Source organism: Paramacrobiotus metropolitanus, unplaced genomic scaffold, assembly GCF_019649055.1.
Source record: "Paramacrobiotus metropolitanus isolate TYO unplaced genomic scaffold, Prichtersi_v1.0 Parri_scaffold0000210, whole genome shotgun sequence".
NCBI classification, from domain to species: domain Eukaryota; kingdom Metazoa; phylum Tardigrada; class Eutardigrada; order Parachela; family Macrobiotidae; genus Paramacrobiotus; species Paramacrobiotus metropolitanus.
In genome coordinates, this window is record NW_026570430.1 from 102,490 (window position 1) to 116,886 (window position 14,397).

The 14,397-nt window shown below is 42.3% G+C and overlaps 1 protein-coding gene and 1 long non-coding RNA gene across 2 annotated transcripts; one reads left to right on the top strand and one right to left on the bottom strand.

Moving 5' to 3' along the window:
• Positions 1 to 19: 19 nt before the first annotated feature.
• Positions 20 to 1,879, bottom strand: LOC129601045 (mitochondrial pyruvate carrier 2-like). The gene is made up of 2 exons (XM_055499751.1): positions 1,627 to 1,879; positions 20 to 703 (listed from the first exon to the last, which is right to left on the bottom strand). Exon 2 carries the CDS (start codon positions 674 to 676, stop codon positions 245 to 247), a length of 432 nt encoding a protein of 143 aa, XP_055355726.1. The 5' UTR covers positions 677 to 703; positions 1,627 to 1,879; the 3' UTR covers positions 20 to 244.
• A 4,566-nt stretch (positions 1,880 to 6,445) lies between these two features.
• Positions 6,446 to 7,078, top strand: LOC129601041 (uncharacterized). Its single transcript, XR_008692188.1, has 2 exons — positions 6,446 to 6,580; positions 6,730 to 7,078. It is a non-coding gene; the product is annotated as an uncharacterized LOC129601041 (long non-coding RNA).
• Positions 7,079 to 14,397: the final 7,319 nt, after the last annotated feature.

Genomic DNA, 14,397 nt, shown 5'->3' on the forward strand with positions numbered 1-14,397 from the left:
AGGGAAGAATAACACTGCATCACCGTCGCAATAAATTTTATTAAAATAAAATACCAGCTACCTCAGACAAGTGCCACCAATTCACTTCTCAGAAATTCATTTGACCAACTTTTCTCACTGATGTAAAACACTAAACTGCCCGAAATCCAGACAAACGCGCTTCCGCAACCGCATTCCCATAAAACCCAAAATTCTAAAACATATTTCGCTGGAATAATCGCTAAATATTCCACAGATTCCCGGGTCAATGTTTCCCATGTCCCGGCTTGATCCCCGGGAGGTGGTGCGCATCCTCCACCACGGCCACCGCCACCGGCTCAATCACCGGCCCGGTGGGCGCCGTGGAGCGGTACTCCCAGATGCGGTACAGCTGCGATATCCCCGTGGCCGCCACGAACATATTGACGGCGAAGAGACTCCAGTTCTTGGGAATGATGACCAGGGAGTAGCGCGACCAGATCAACCCGGTGGCCGTCAGCGCCAGCGACTGGTTGAGACTCAGCTTCTCGGCGGGACGGGCGGCGTCGGCCAGCCCGGCGACGACCAACGCCCACTTCCCCAGGGGCGCCCAGAAGTGGATGGTCTTGGGACCGGCCGGGTGCTCCCAGATGGGGCGCAGGCGGGCCGGAACGAAGCGCTCGGCTGAGTTGACCAGGCTGCGGTACACGATGGACATGGCGCCGGATTAAAACAACGGGATAAACTGTCGCCAGAAAAACGGGATTTTAAATGACGATGATGGAAACCAATAAATTATGAATTACAGTACAATACTTTATTCATTCAGAAGTAGAATTATTCTTCGCAATAATACTTACTACATATCTTAATTATTTCATATTTTCTTAAAAAATATTGCCAGTAATTATTTTGTCGGCAAAGCGGCGGGATATTAGTTAAATGCGGGAGATAAGAATTCGGAGACACCAATAAATTGTCGAATTTTTTCAGTTCAGCAGTAAAACTGTTCCTTCGACCGTCACCGTTATACTGACTATTTTAATTATTTCATATTTTATAAAAATATGTCAGTAATTATTTTATCTGCAATGCTATAATAATATTATGGTGTTACCATTATTATAATAATAAGCAGATAATAAAACCATATAAGGCAGCACATAAAAAACCAACGTAAGTATATATATGCTGTAGCTAATAATAAATGACTGTAAAACGAAATGAATAATGATAAAACGATTGCTAAAAAAATGAAATGCGTTATTTAGAAAAAATGGTACGCAAGAAATTATGTCGCAACGGAAGCTCGAAATGCGTAGTAAATACCGAAACGCCTCTTTATAGCTGCAAATTGACACCAACCAAAAAGGAAACAAACCGTATCAAGCACACTACAATTCCTTACCATTAGTTTTCTTATTTACTGCAGTTTTCATGAACTGTTACGGCAGTAATGTTACTGCTACCGTTTAAGTTTAGCTGTTTGAGTAAGTACTTAAGTCTTTAACACTATTTTCTCATGATAATTCGCAATCTGAATCATTCGAAATACACACGCATACTGTACAAATTACGACGAAGATCAGGATTTACCATCGTTGGCGAAATAATTCCTGCAATACTTGCTAAAGCCATAAAAGCTGATAAAACGAGAAAAGGGCTCACCGAAGGTACTGCAATCACCAGGTCCGTGCAGAGTGCGCGCTATCAGACAGCAAAACTTCGCTGGGTATTTTCTGCCACTGGGATTATAACAAGGAAAACACACAAACACCCTCCATCAAACGATGCAGATCCTGTGCAGTAATCCGAAGGGGAGATTCACATTCAGAGGATGAAAACTGAAAATCATGAAATTTAATGCGAAGACTGGAAAATCTCTATAAAATTCGCTTTGGCGCCTGGAGCGCAGTAAAATATCAGCCCAAACGAGCGCCACTGCCGAGCTGAAGTATACAGAACGCGGGGCGTGAAGTGTGTTTATCCTGTTTATGGGCATGCATTCACCCCGGAGCGGCTGGACTGTAGGCAATCTGCTCGGCTCGGTTTTCATGTTTTCAGCACTTTCTGCAGCGAAACCATGTTTATTTTCGTTGATCTCACAATTATTCGATTAATAAACGAGTTAATAAGTTCATCGGACGCCAGGCATCTTCGCAGGCTATACAGTTTTCGCGCTTCCACATTTTTATCTCACTGTCTGCGCAAATGCGCGTACCCACTTCCGTGATTCTATTAAAATTAATTTGAACGAGGAAAAGTAGTCGCGTAAGTATTGTACCGGTGACGGAATATAGCAGTACAGTACGTAAAGTGACGGCTTTACTCGTACTTTCTATTATCGCTGTACATTCTCGATCGTTCTCTTTTGTGTTCGGATCTACTTTTGGTTTGGTTTCTACACGGATGCGCCGTGTCTATATAAGTCCGTGAGTGGCAGTATTTTAGAGGGTCAGTTCTCTCATTATGAGTTTGGCAGTGTTCGGAGTTATTAATTAAATATCGTCGGAGATGCAGTTCTCGCTTCGCGTAGATTCGTAGGCTTAGCTATGCCACACTGAGATACCAGCTCATTCTCTGTCGTTGAGTTAGGTCGGTAGGATAGATTATTGCGGTAATTATTCCTATCGTACTGATCTCTCCGTCACCGGCACATACAGTATTACGGTGGACAGTTAGTTACAGGAATTGGTGCTTACTAACTTATGTGAAAGTACTGGTACTCCTTACGATTAATTCTTAATTGTACTGTACATTTGTCATAAAGCCTAAACTGCGGCCTAAAGAAACATCGCTTATTGCTCAGCATTAACTGACCCATGCGGTCTAATCAAAGAGAACACTTGATCTGAGTTTGTCCCTATATCGATGCCGTTCCCAAGATAAACATGCCGCATTGCCACGTTGGAATTCGATACTGATTCACAGGCGCAGAAATTCTGTGGCCCGCTTTTCGCCGGTTTCCTGTTGAATTTTCTCTCCCACCACTGTTATCTTACGGATAGCTTCCTGGCGGTCCGACCGTCTCGGAGCCCAGAGCGCAGCTAAAAGGCAGTACTGCAATATATTATTACGTACATAAGTACTGGTACAGTATTGGTGCTTACTTATAAGAGGGTAAGTGTAAGGAAATGTAAAAAATTCTATTCCCAATATGTACAACAGAGAGCTTCTCTCTTGGTCAGCATCCTGTCGACTTTCTGTTCGCTGGCCGTGGCCACCTCCGTGGTCGCCGGCGAAGGTCGTATGGCTGAACTGCAGCAGGATGGGTAGGCCGACGCATGACTCCATGCGTTCGTGGATGGTGTCCAGCTTCTCTAAATCCGCAGATCGATGTACCACCGGCTCTAATTCGGCGGCGGGTATGCCGTGAAAGCGCTGGACCACAATACGCATCCAGCAGGATACGAGCTAGACAGATATGATAAATGCTAAAGGTCATGGCTGCGGCTTAATCATGATTTCTTTTTATTAAGCAACAATCAATCAAATAGTAAAATCTCATTGCGCCGCGGTACCACTGCTTTATGCGTTGGAAAATCACGGACTGCAAGGAAAGGAAAGAGTTGCGGCAAGGAAGTTCTAGTAAGTGCTCGCGGCAACTATCATATGCACATCAATATCGCCGCGGAACGAGGAAGCCGGGAATGTGCGACACATACTCTGCTCCCGAGATATTGCGGTCCGGCCCAGAAGGTGCGAGCTGTTTACGGCATTGGTATAGTCCACTTTCTGTGGTGGATTTTCAACGTTTTAATGTACCTGCGATGGTGATTTACCCGCTACGTGTTCGCAGTTCTAACTACTTTAATAATTGTTGTAGAATGTGCAGATAGTGAAGATAAATCATCGACTGCGTTTTACGTAATTTAATACGCGGAACGCATTGTTTGATTTAATGGATGGGTCTTAAAAAATTTAGTAATGTATCCGGCTTTGGTATTGCAATGTATAGCGGAAATGTGAATTAATTTCGTTTTGCTTTGGGATGAACGAACAAGTGCTGTACGTTGTCCTGGCATAAATTCATCGGAGTTTGACTGTTTGGTCAGCCGCAGTGTGTAGATATTCCGGCGCTGTATCTATGCTCCGGAATCAGTGTATCAGATGCTGAAATAATGCGAGTGTCGAGGATCTCGACGATTCAGGTGGTGCTTGAAGTGCAGTGAAATCTGGATCTGAGCCCCAATTAAACCCAGCTCCAGTACCAAGCAAAATACGTACGACGTACACGGAATGTGGGTTACACATACATACATGATACAGATATTATAAGTTTATCACGGTTTATGTATCGGCAGTTAGGTCCACATCCTCCCAAAGCGGCTGTCCTGTACACAAGTCATTCGGATTCGTAACAAAATTAAAAAGATCACATCTTAACCGTGTGAGTAGCAGCTCGTCGGCGCTAAAGTTGTCCACGCGGCGGAAGTACTCGTATATGATGCGTTTTCGTCTTATAAAACTGTTAGATTCACACTAATAATTTAATTTAATAGTTATGTATCAAAAATGCATACTGCATAGCATGTTTGTTTGCGGCTTTAATTTTGCGTTGCAGCATTTATCGGTATCGCTGTCTGATGGCTGCGCAATGAACGGTACATGTATCTGTACACAAATAACACAATTATTGGAAACTAGATCAGCTGCAACAGCCAACAGTTATAACCACGACTACACGTGGCCCCACATTAATGGTCAATGAAACGCTTTGATTAGCAGTGATTATTAAAAGAATCCACCAGTAGTCGGTTTAGGTAGAAGATGGATCAGGAGGGCGGATGGGGTTTGCACTTGAAATTCTGGCATACCAGGGGGAAACAGCAGGTGTGCGTCTTGCCGCACTCTTCGTTGACCTTCTTGTGACATTCGGGAAAAGCTTGGCTAGGGATGATCTATCGCAACGCAATGCACAATCATCAAAACGAAGAAGAATGCAGACCTTATAGTCACAAACATCACCAACTGCACTGTAATTTTTTCATCCGTGTGCTATCGAAATACTGCACAAAGTACTGCTAATTTCGTTGTGTTGATTTACCAGAGAGCACACTCCCACGACGAGAAGTAGAAACCAGCGAAGGAAATTCATGGCGATTTGCGATGCGGCGAAGTAGTGCAAATCACAAAACCGGATCACTGACGAACGACGTACAAGTATCACAGAGGATTTGAAATCAATCGTTAAGACTTACAGCAATAAATCGCGAAATTGTGTTTTAGAAAACTCATCGTGTGCGCCACTGCCATGGCCCCGCTTATTAAATAAATGCTTCAACACAGTAGTGTACGATTTTTTGAAACCGGATAATTCCACTGTACGAGATAACTGTTTACGTAAACAGATTTGTTTTCACAAAAGTGCCTTTGTAAACCGTGTTGGCAGTATTAATGAGGCGCAGTTAATGTGGGTATTGTTTTCCAATTAGTATCCGCAACCGGCATGTTGACCATGCAGAATGCATGCCGCATAGTACAGCAGCATGCAACGGACTGTTTGTTTTCGAGCGCCGAGCGGCGATAGCCGTAAGCAACATGTTCAGTTTGATAGCTTGCATTTATTGCGCGATGGCATTTTTACACTGAATGTAGTACCGAACACAACAGCACACCCTGCACACATTCTGAGAGAACACAGTTTCGCTGTTTTGTTGTTTTGAGCTTTCAAATGTTTCAATGAAAATATAGTATTCATTCACATAATTCGAGAACCACGTCAATTTTACCGACAATCTGCGGCAAACTGACACTACTAAATAATTTCAACTGTATCACAACCCCATTAGCAACACCTAAAAGGCAATCTTGCGCAACACTCACAACCAGATGAAATTATGCACATTATTAATTTGAGAATACCGGTTCAGGTTCCGAAACGCTGTTAGTGAAAAATCACAAAGTCTCCGTCGGTATATACAACAGAATGGGCAGGTACAGTATATTGTACAAACGAAGTTATGCAGAAATATGTGTCACAGTATTTGGCTCCCGTATTTTCTTAATCATTTAACAGTAAGAGTTGTTGTTGGCATTGTTGGGTGTTTGTTATTGATTGCCTTACTATGTGTTAGGCCATCAGCCCAGGGCGGACTTCTAGTGATCAGAGATATACAGCGGTCAACCTATACGCCACTCCTTAAATTACTACATAGAAGAAACGCGGAGAAAATGGCCAGATAATCAAACCGGCCTTTGCATTGAAACTGAGCTTAAACCCTGGGCAACAGCGCTCACAAAAACTCTGGCATCTCGTGTACTTTCGTCCGAATACCAATCAAAATATCGTCATAATGCGCCTGTCACGAAAAAACGAGAGAAACGCCAGCTGACGAAATGCTGCAGCAATAAATGTTGCTTTTTGACCGAATGGAAGTTTCCACTGGCGACGCGGATACCGGTTTGCCAGCCAATTAGGGGCGCTGGTCGTGAAAACGTACGACAAGCCGGTATATAAATACTGCAGAAAACCAGATCAGTCTGAAAGATTTACAATTATTGGTTTTCAGCTCAGAGCACGTTGCACTGTTGCCCGTTTTTGACTGTGTTGCGAACAGACGGCTTCACCATGCAGGTTCTCCACTGGTTCGTATTGTTGATCGTCGCCGTATGCGCTCTGGTAAGCTCTGCAGTTACGTGTATGTAATGCTGGAGATTTCTGACGTTACAATAATTAAAGGACAGCAAGTTTATGATGCACCTGGCCAATATGGTTACACCGTGTCTACTGTATACGGTTCTTTCCTAATCGTTGACGTTATTTTCTAGGTGATCGTTCCCAGCGAGGCCTGCTCCAAGGAGATCTGGGCTAAATGCGACAGCGATAAAGACTGCTGCTCGCCGCATAAATGCCACAGCTACAAGACATCCAAAAAGTGCGTAGGAAATTGTAAGCAGTCGGTGGCCCGTGGCGAGAAGTGTCCCTTTGAGTGATTAATTAACACCGCATCTGCGTCTCAATTATGTTGGTCAATCCACCGTAAAGGATTGAGCTGTTGTACTTTGTACAGAGTATTTTTTTTGTTAATTTATACGCAAGGCTTACATTCTGTACAGACATGTTGTAATTACGCAGCCGAATGGAATTTGTATGCATAAATAAAAATATGTTCGCTTGCATCTGTTATTGCTCGTTAACGGTACGTCATTAGCTATTATCAAGCGTTGCCCAGTTCGCTAAGTGCATTTTGTTATTTGCAGCCGTTAACAACTCCGTCAGTATTTTTTTACCTTTTGTAGCATCGAGGATTGGTTTTATAGTGCATTTATAAAATGGTTGAAAGTTTTTAGTTACTGCTTTTGTAGCCATGTAAATAAAATCATTCTGGTGTCTAGCATTTTTATCTTTCAAGCAGATACCTGTACACGTATTTGGATCGGCATAAGTTCATAGATGAATACCAAAGCGGCAGTAACGGGCTGCGGCACTGTGCTTAGAGCACTGCATCTATCGTGACCTTTCACAATATTACGCACACCCCTTAAAGTTAAACCATGCATGGTTTGTTACATCTGATCACAGCCTGCGATTGCCGATTTTACTTTTTTTGCGGGCACTTTGCACAGTTATGTACATGAACGTCGCATTTTCGAATAGACAATGCGTCACGAGAAGCCCGCGTAAGATAGTGAATGATTTACGTATCCTGCCAAAAGGCTTTCAAACCGAAAACTGATGCTTGTCGTTGGGATAACAGTTTAGCAAAATGAGTAAGTCGAAATCCTGCTCCAGATAAAAAACAAATCGAGTGTGTGAACGTCCCTGGCCGTGCACAGATATTTGACCAATAAATAGTCTTTACAGTTCACATATCAGGGGGTATTAAAATTTCTCAAAACGTGTTTTTTCAGTAGTTCCCACGACGGATCGCATATTAACTGATGAGTACACAGCTAACTAAAAAATAACAGAAAATACCATGCAACATTTTAAACTTTTATATTAATAATAATTTAAAATTCGTTTTACTCTATTCATAAAACCTAACAAGAACAATTTCATGAATGCAAAGCTCATTTTGTTCATTGTGACTGTCATTGCCGAAAAAATTTGTTAATAGTGAGTGGTAACTTGTTTACGCGTGTGAACGTACTGGTTCACTGTTGATGCCACACAACATGCTGTTTCATTCAGTCAACAGCACTCCAAGTCTCCAACACACGCTGAATTCCAGTGAATGAACTTCTCCTAATTAATGAGCCGAAGTTGTGGAAACAACAACATGCACTACGAGTAGGGCGCTCGTCAAAATAACTCCAGGTCATGTATATACACATGATTACCGGTAAATACACAAATAACATTAAAAGTGCAGTGTAGTAGTGAGTGTTTGTTGCTGTCGCATGGAAAATTTCTGCAACTCATACTGCCGCGCAGCAGCATGAACTGGAGGTGAAAATGTGAATGAAGCTGTCAGAATAATAACTCACTTGGCGGATACTAGCTTGTTGGAAAAACAATAGTCTCATCAAGCGCGCTTAATGAATTGGCAGCGGCTTACACAGCTCATTACGTAAGCGCCTGAATGGAAGATTCCTCTAACGAAAACCGGATGCGTCTTTACGAGCCGGACAGCAGGCGCTTTGGCGAAACTATAAAAAGCAAGAGCCTCACTAACGAATTTTCAGTTGAAGAAAATTTGTACGACTGATTTTGCGCTAGTGTATGTAATTGTGTAGCACTACGTGTTCCTGACTGGCAATAGTATATTTTCCACCATGAATGTTCTCCGCTGGTTCTTGCTTTTCGTCGTCGCCGTGTGTGCTTTGGTAAGGCGTAATTACTAACGACATTTTTGGTGTTTTATCAGCGCTTTAATAAAAATGATATTTTTATATTGCAGCATAATAAAAATGATATTTTTATATTGTACAGCGTTGATTGTATTGAAAAAAACGTTTCCAAACGTTGTTGTAATAAAAACATAATAATTTTTATTTTCATCTTTGCATTTCTCTATGACAGATCATCCCCACCCAGGCGGGCAGCAGTTGTGTCAAGTGCGCTAAGGAGATATGCTGTTTCCCGAAGGCCTGCAGCAAAGATAAGAAATGCCTTTTCCAGGCCGTTTCCTAAAGCTTTCCTGCCAATAAAGTCCCGTCATGTATGTCTACGTGTTGAAGGTGTTTACTTACTGTTTGATCAGAGAATGTTAATGTGATTTGTACGCGCTTAAATGTGGCCGTCTTGTACAGCTGTTTGGCCGTTCTGCGGTGAGCTGCATGGGAAGATAACTGAATAAACCCTGAATGTGGTAGCGGGTTTGCTTGTCCCTGATAGATCATACCTATCATACGTAAAAAAATAGGAAAAATTTGAGACAACTATTCGCTATCGTTTACGATTTGCACACGAACCAGAAAGTATGAAAACTGTATTTCAAAACTGCACAGCAGCGATTAACGACTACACGTGCGGTACCTTCTATAACATAGCGTACGACAATCGCCATCAATGCGCAATTAAAGCATGCGCTTTCGGAAACGCGGTTATCGTCGTCACTGTTATCTTGAGGCACTGGGCAAATAGAGGCGCGACGTTAATCCGCGGAGCACATTCGGAACATCCGCGACCCGCTGCATTAATATGGGGCAACGGGGATGTTCCTAACGCGGGATCTTTTCGAAAACCCTCGGAAAGCTCAGTAAAGAAAAACTGGACCGGATCCCGGAACGTGGGAGTTAATCGTAAGGCAATTTGGGAAGAGCTGGCTTTATGTACAAACGCCCTGGACGACGTAACGCACCCCAACCATGGGTTTTCGGGTACGGAGTTCGGTTTCACGATAACGTCCTAGACCCTCTATACCGCTATTGCTGGTATATTAACAAAGCGAAATTGCTGCAGACGACCTTTAACGTCTAGAGTACATCGCGCATCGTTGTGGTATTCAGCAGCAATCGGTACACTTCAGAAGGCTGCTGGCTGACTCCGACATTACGAGTATGCTCGCTCTGCATTATTGATGGGCATTCCATCGCGCATAACACTATCATTACGTAGCCAGTTAATATTATAATATTTTGCCGTATTCTTCCATTTGTCTGAGCCAGTAGCTCAGTCTGGCAGTAGGGAACTGACCCGGTACATGGTACCAAATTCGTGTACGATACATGCACGGAAAACCTTTTTGGAGCGCAACAACCGGTTGGGTACTCACGGGTGAAATAATATTCCCTCATTACGGGTCATTCTTAACCAACAACGTACGAAAATTGTTCTAACACCCAACCGCAAACCGCAGCATCTTTTACTATATTTTTAACCGAATTTCAAAAATTTTAAACATTCGTATCTTACAAGATGAAATACACACCGGTACATGGTACCAAAAGAGTGTACAGATACAAAACCCTGCCTTTCGCGTCGTCTCAAACACTTTACTGTATTGTTTTATGATATTTTGTACAAACGGTTAACTGTGTATATTCGCGTGAAGACCTTTTAAGCGCGGAACATCTTCGTGGGGTCCTTGGGGAGTTAAGGGTGAAATAAAATTCCAGAATTTGTGAACGCAAGCGGGTGCACCGACTCAATGATTTAAGGAATATTTTACCATATGTGCGTTTTGTGTTTTCTTGCTAAATTTGGAGGGGATCGGTTAGTAAAGAGACTCTTGGTATGCCTCAATGCGTTTAGGCTTTTTGGACTTTTCTTGCAACCCTAATTCCCAACCGAATATTGCGCGCACTAACGGTTTTCACGCCAATATACGTGTACGAATTATCTGGCTACACAATGTTATAAGGCATTGCAAAATTGTGTTCGAGAGTACGCGAATGCGCATGTTGTCGTTTACAGTGGACTGCGAAAAGGTGTTACAACGCGCGCAACCAGGCACTTTTCTGTACTCTAACAGGCAAATTCGGAACTGGCCATCGGCCTGTTGATATTAACACTTGCTCCTAGCGCATTTCCCAACGAAAACCATCAATCGATATCTCAAAAGAAAGAGAAAAACATTTCAAGAATTTTGATACCATATAGGTTGTTCTTAGTGAGATCTAAGAGAAAATCCACCCACCTAAAGTTTCTCGTAGACATAACATAAGATTTGAATGCACTGTTTGTCTCCAGTTCTCAGTGATCTCACACAGAAATCGTATGCTTCGTCTACGACAAACTAAAATGGCTCGATTTTCTCTTAGACCTCATAAAGGATGACACGTTTGGTATCAAAATTCTTGAAATTTTGTTCTCTCCCGTTTGAGATATCGGTTGATAGTTTTCGTTGGGAAATGCGCAAGATGCAGGTGTTCAAAGTCTTGCGCGTTTCGCGTTTATTGGTCATTTGGTCTCGGCCATTTACTTTTACTGGTCATTCGGTCGCGGACCGAATGTAACAGGTTTTTACAGTCCACTGTATGTACACGAATTTCCTGCCATGTATCGAATCACTTCCCTGAAACTCATGGAGGAGGGACACAACGTGATAAACACGGCGAAATACGGCATTATTGATCCGCTGTAATAATAGAGTAGTAGTAGAAGCAGCGGAAGGGCGTTCCTTGTATCATGGGTTGTTATCGTTCTGCCGGTTGATCTTGTATACGAAGACAAAAACCGGACTATCCCGCTTCTACATTCCGATATTTTGAGGAAATCCTGACCTTCTTCGCATACTTTTACTTCTTGCTTTCAATAATGTTGTTTCATTTGCTGTTACTGAGCTAGAGCTTGCGCTGCAGATATCGGAACGCCTTGAGATAATGGTAAATAATGTTGAATTACTTTTTACCAGTGCGAAATTAATAATATTGAAACCCCTAATGGAACGGATCGAAAGTCTGCCCAGGAACGACTCGGTCTTTTTCTGTGCTTCTGCTCCAAATTCTTCCATCCCACTTAAAAATTCGATATTCTTGGATTAAACTTAAGGAATATGAGGAATTTAAATATGGCGGGCCTTTTCCATAGTGGATACATTGGATTACCATGAGACATAATTGTGACCGCATCGTGTATTAAATCATCTGTGGCATCGCATTATATACGGCAGTACATACCTTTTAACTTGTCGTATCTCTTGAATCAGCAAGATCGGCTAAATAAGGATAAAATTTTCCAACGCTAAACGGATTTCGAGGTATGCATACGTATACGAATCATGAAATGAAAGAGCGTAATGCACAAAAAGGCAATAAAGCTACAAAGAGATACAATTCCGACTTATCACTGCGAAGAGCGTTTTCGTCCCCTCTTCAGTCTGATTACTGCAAAATATGGTGCAGTTCTTGAAATACTTTTAATTTCTCATGTACTGCCACCCTGGAAAGTAAGGCATGATTGTCACTGGCGCAATTTCCAAATGGTATATTATCGAACAAAGCCACGAAAGTAAACAAAAGTGCAACAATATTATAAGCACAATAAATATCGTATGCAACAACTAAAACGTGTTTGTCTCCGGACATGTTTTTTTGACTTGGATTTTTCTGTTTAATTAAACACGATCACATTAGGCCGATACACAAAACTAATCCTTGTTATTATATTATTTGGAACTGAATCCACGGTACACACGGTGTACTGGCAGCAGCGTGCTGTCCGGTAATAATTTTGAGGAAAACCTTATCATTCTTTACTTGCTTTCACAGTTTTTGCATTCATGCGCCCTTTGAATTTTCCAGCCCCTTTTTCCCCCTGCCATATTTCTGCAGTTTCCTTTCCCATGTATCTCCGTTCTGGGTTGCCCTAATAAACGTAAGAAAACCTAAGAAACCCACGGAGCTTAAGATCGAAAAAATCACCAAGATACATGGAGGATACATGGCAAGTACGAGTACATAAGACTGAATACAGATATTGTAAGGATAGACCTGTTAACATAGAATGATGGCGTTACAGTAATACGAGCGCCATGTCAGTGTTTGCGTGCGTAGTCTCCAAAAGCCATTAGCATCCCACGGTATCCTCGCAGTATAATTTTGTGTATCGTCATCTATAACTTACTGTTTACAGATATACTTGAAGAAATTCGGTATCTTAACGTAACGCGTATCCCTAATGTGTGTCCTGATAGTTTTCTTAAGTTCCTTAGTGGAATTTATACGAGTGCATACAGATACGGGGTTCATAAAGGTTACTACAAAAATAGCGTATATAGAAGTGCAGCAGCACACCTGAAAAAGAGCTGGAACGTAGGAGGATACATAAAGATATGTAACGAAAACGGTGAGATATCTTGAATAGGTACAAGTTAAAAGCATGCCCTGAAAAATTTTCGTGTGTAAACCGTGTAATCAGAGCTTATAAGTGCATATGAATGTCTGCATCGTACAGCTGAAAAGGTACGAGTATGCTCGTACTGTATTACGAAGTACAATAGATTCAAACACGTAATACCGGTGGCTTGCTTTCATGTTCCTGAGCAGCTGGAGAACAGCTGGATCATGCACTACTTTTATTTGAGTCTCCCCATGCTGAGTTGTGAGTAGTGAGATCATGATCGTCCCTTCGTATCAGTGTAGTGTAATGATTATCCACGACAACACGATTGCCGAATCAGTGTTCCCGCTTTATTTAACCGTTTTATTTATTTAACCGAAGTAGGAGTATTCTGTTTACCGCTTTTGTTGCTAACGAAAAAGAAACGAAAGAAAACGTATTTCGAGGGAAAAAGCAAGTTAGGTTCGGCTTGTACTCTGTAATACTCGTATGTGCACTGAATTATTGTTGATTACAATATTGTAGCTACGGTTGTCGACGATTCGATATCACAGAGCCGCCGTTTACGAGATTACGCACCCGGCACCGTAGCCGGTATTTACCGGTCAATCAAGCACACCACAGCTTTTAGCGCTGTCAATTAAGTCTCATTTCTTGTTTTCTGCTTGTTTAAAATACGATGTGACTACGAGCAGCTTCGTTTGTGAAATTTTCACAGATGTCCCTGGCTGATTATGGTAGTTGTCCCATTTAAAGCGATCATGGTTACGGGATTCTTGCAGTCTGTACAAGTAAAGTGCTTACTGCGTATTGAAAACGAACGCCTTGAATTTAGCCCATGTTAATTACAAATAAGCTGTTCCGCGGTAGACCTGCTAATCACGTACCATCAAGGAATTGATGAGTCAGGCGTCTATCCCACAGCTATTAGAAACGCGCTTGTGCTACATACGCGGAGACAACGCAGTTAATGCCTTAATGGCAGCCGTAATTTCTCGTCGGAGGAGCAACTGCGTGTTGGCTACGTTTTAGCGTTACTTCTACCGTAAAGTCGTTGGGATACTGTACCTTAAATGCCGTTGGAGAGTTTTGTGGATCCAGCGGCCAAAGCCAGTCAGGCTCAAAAGATTCTTCCGGCAAATCCAGAATCAAAGTGTTGTATTTGGCGGCTGATGCGTTGTATTCGATGCCTGCTGCTTCCGCCGAGTCAGAGTCAGAAAGCATAAAAGAATCCTGCACTAAACTGTTGGATACAGTACAGCAGAGAA

Bases quoted from the DNA above. Each gene is read 5' to 3' on its own strand.
- LOC129601045 (XM_055499751.1), bottom strand. From the start codon at position 676: ATGTCCATCGTGTACCGCAGCCTGGTCAACTCAGCCGAGCGCTTCGTT.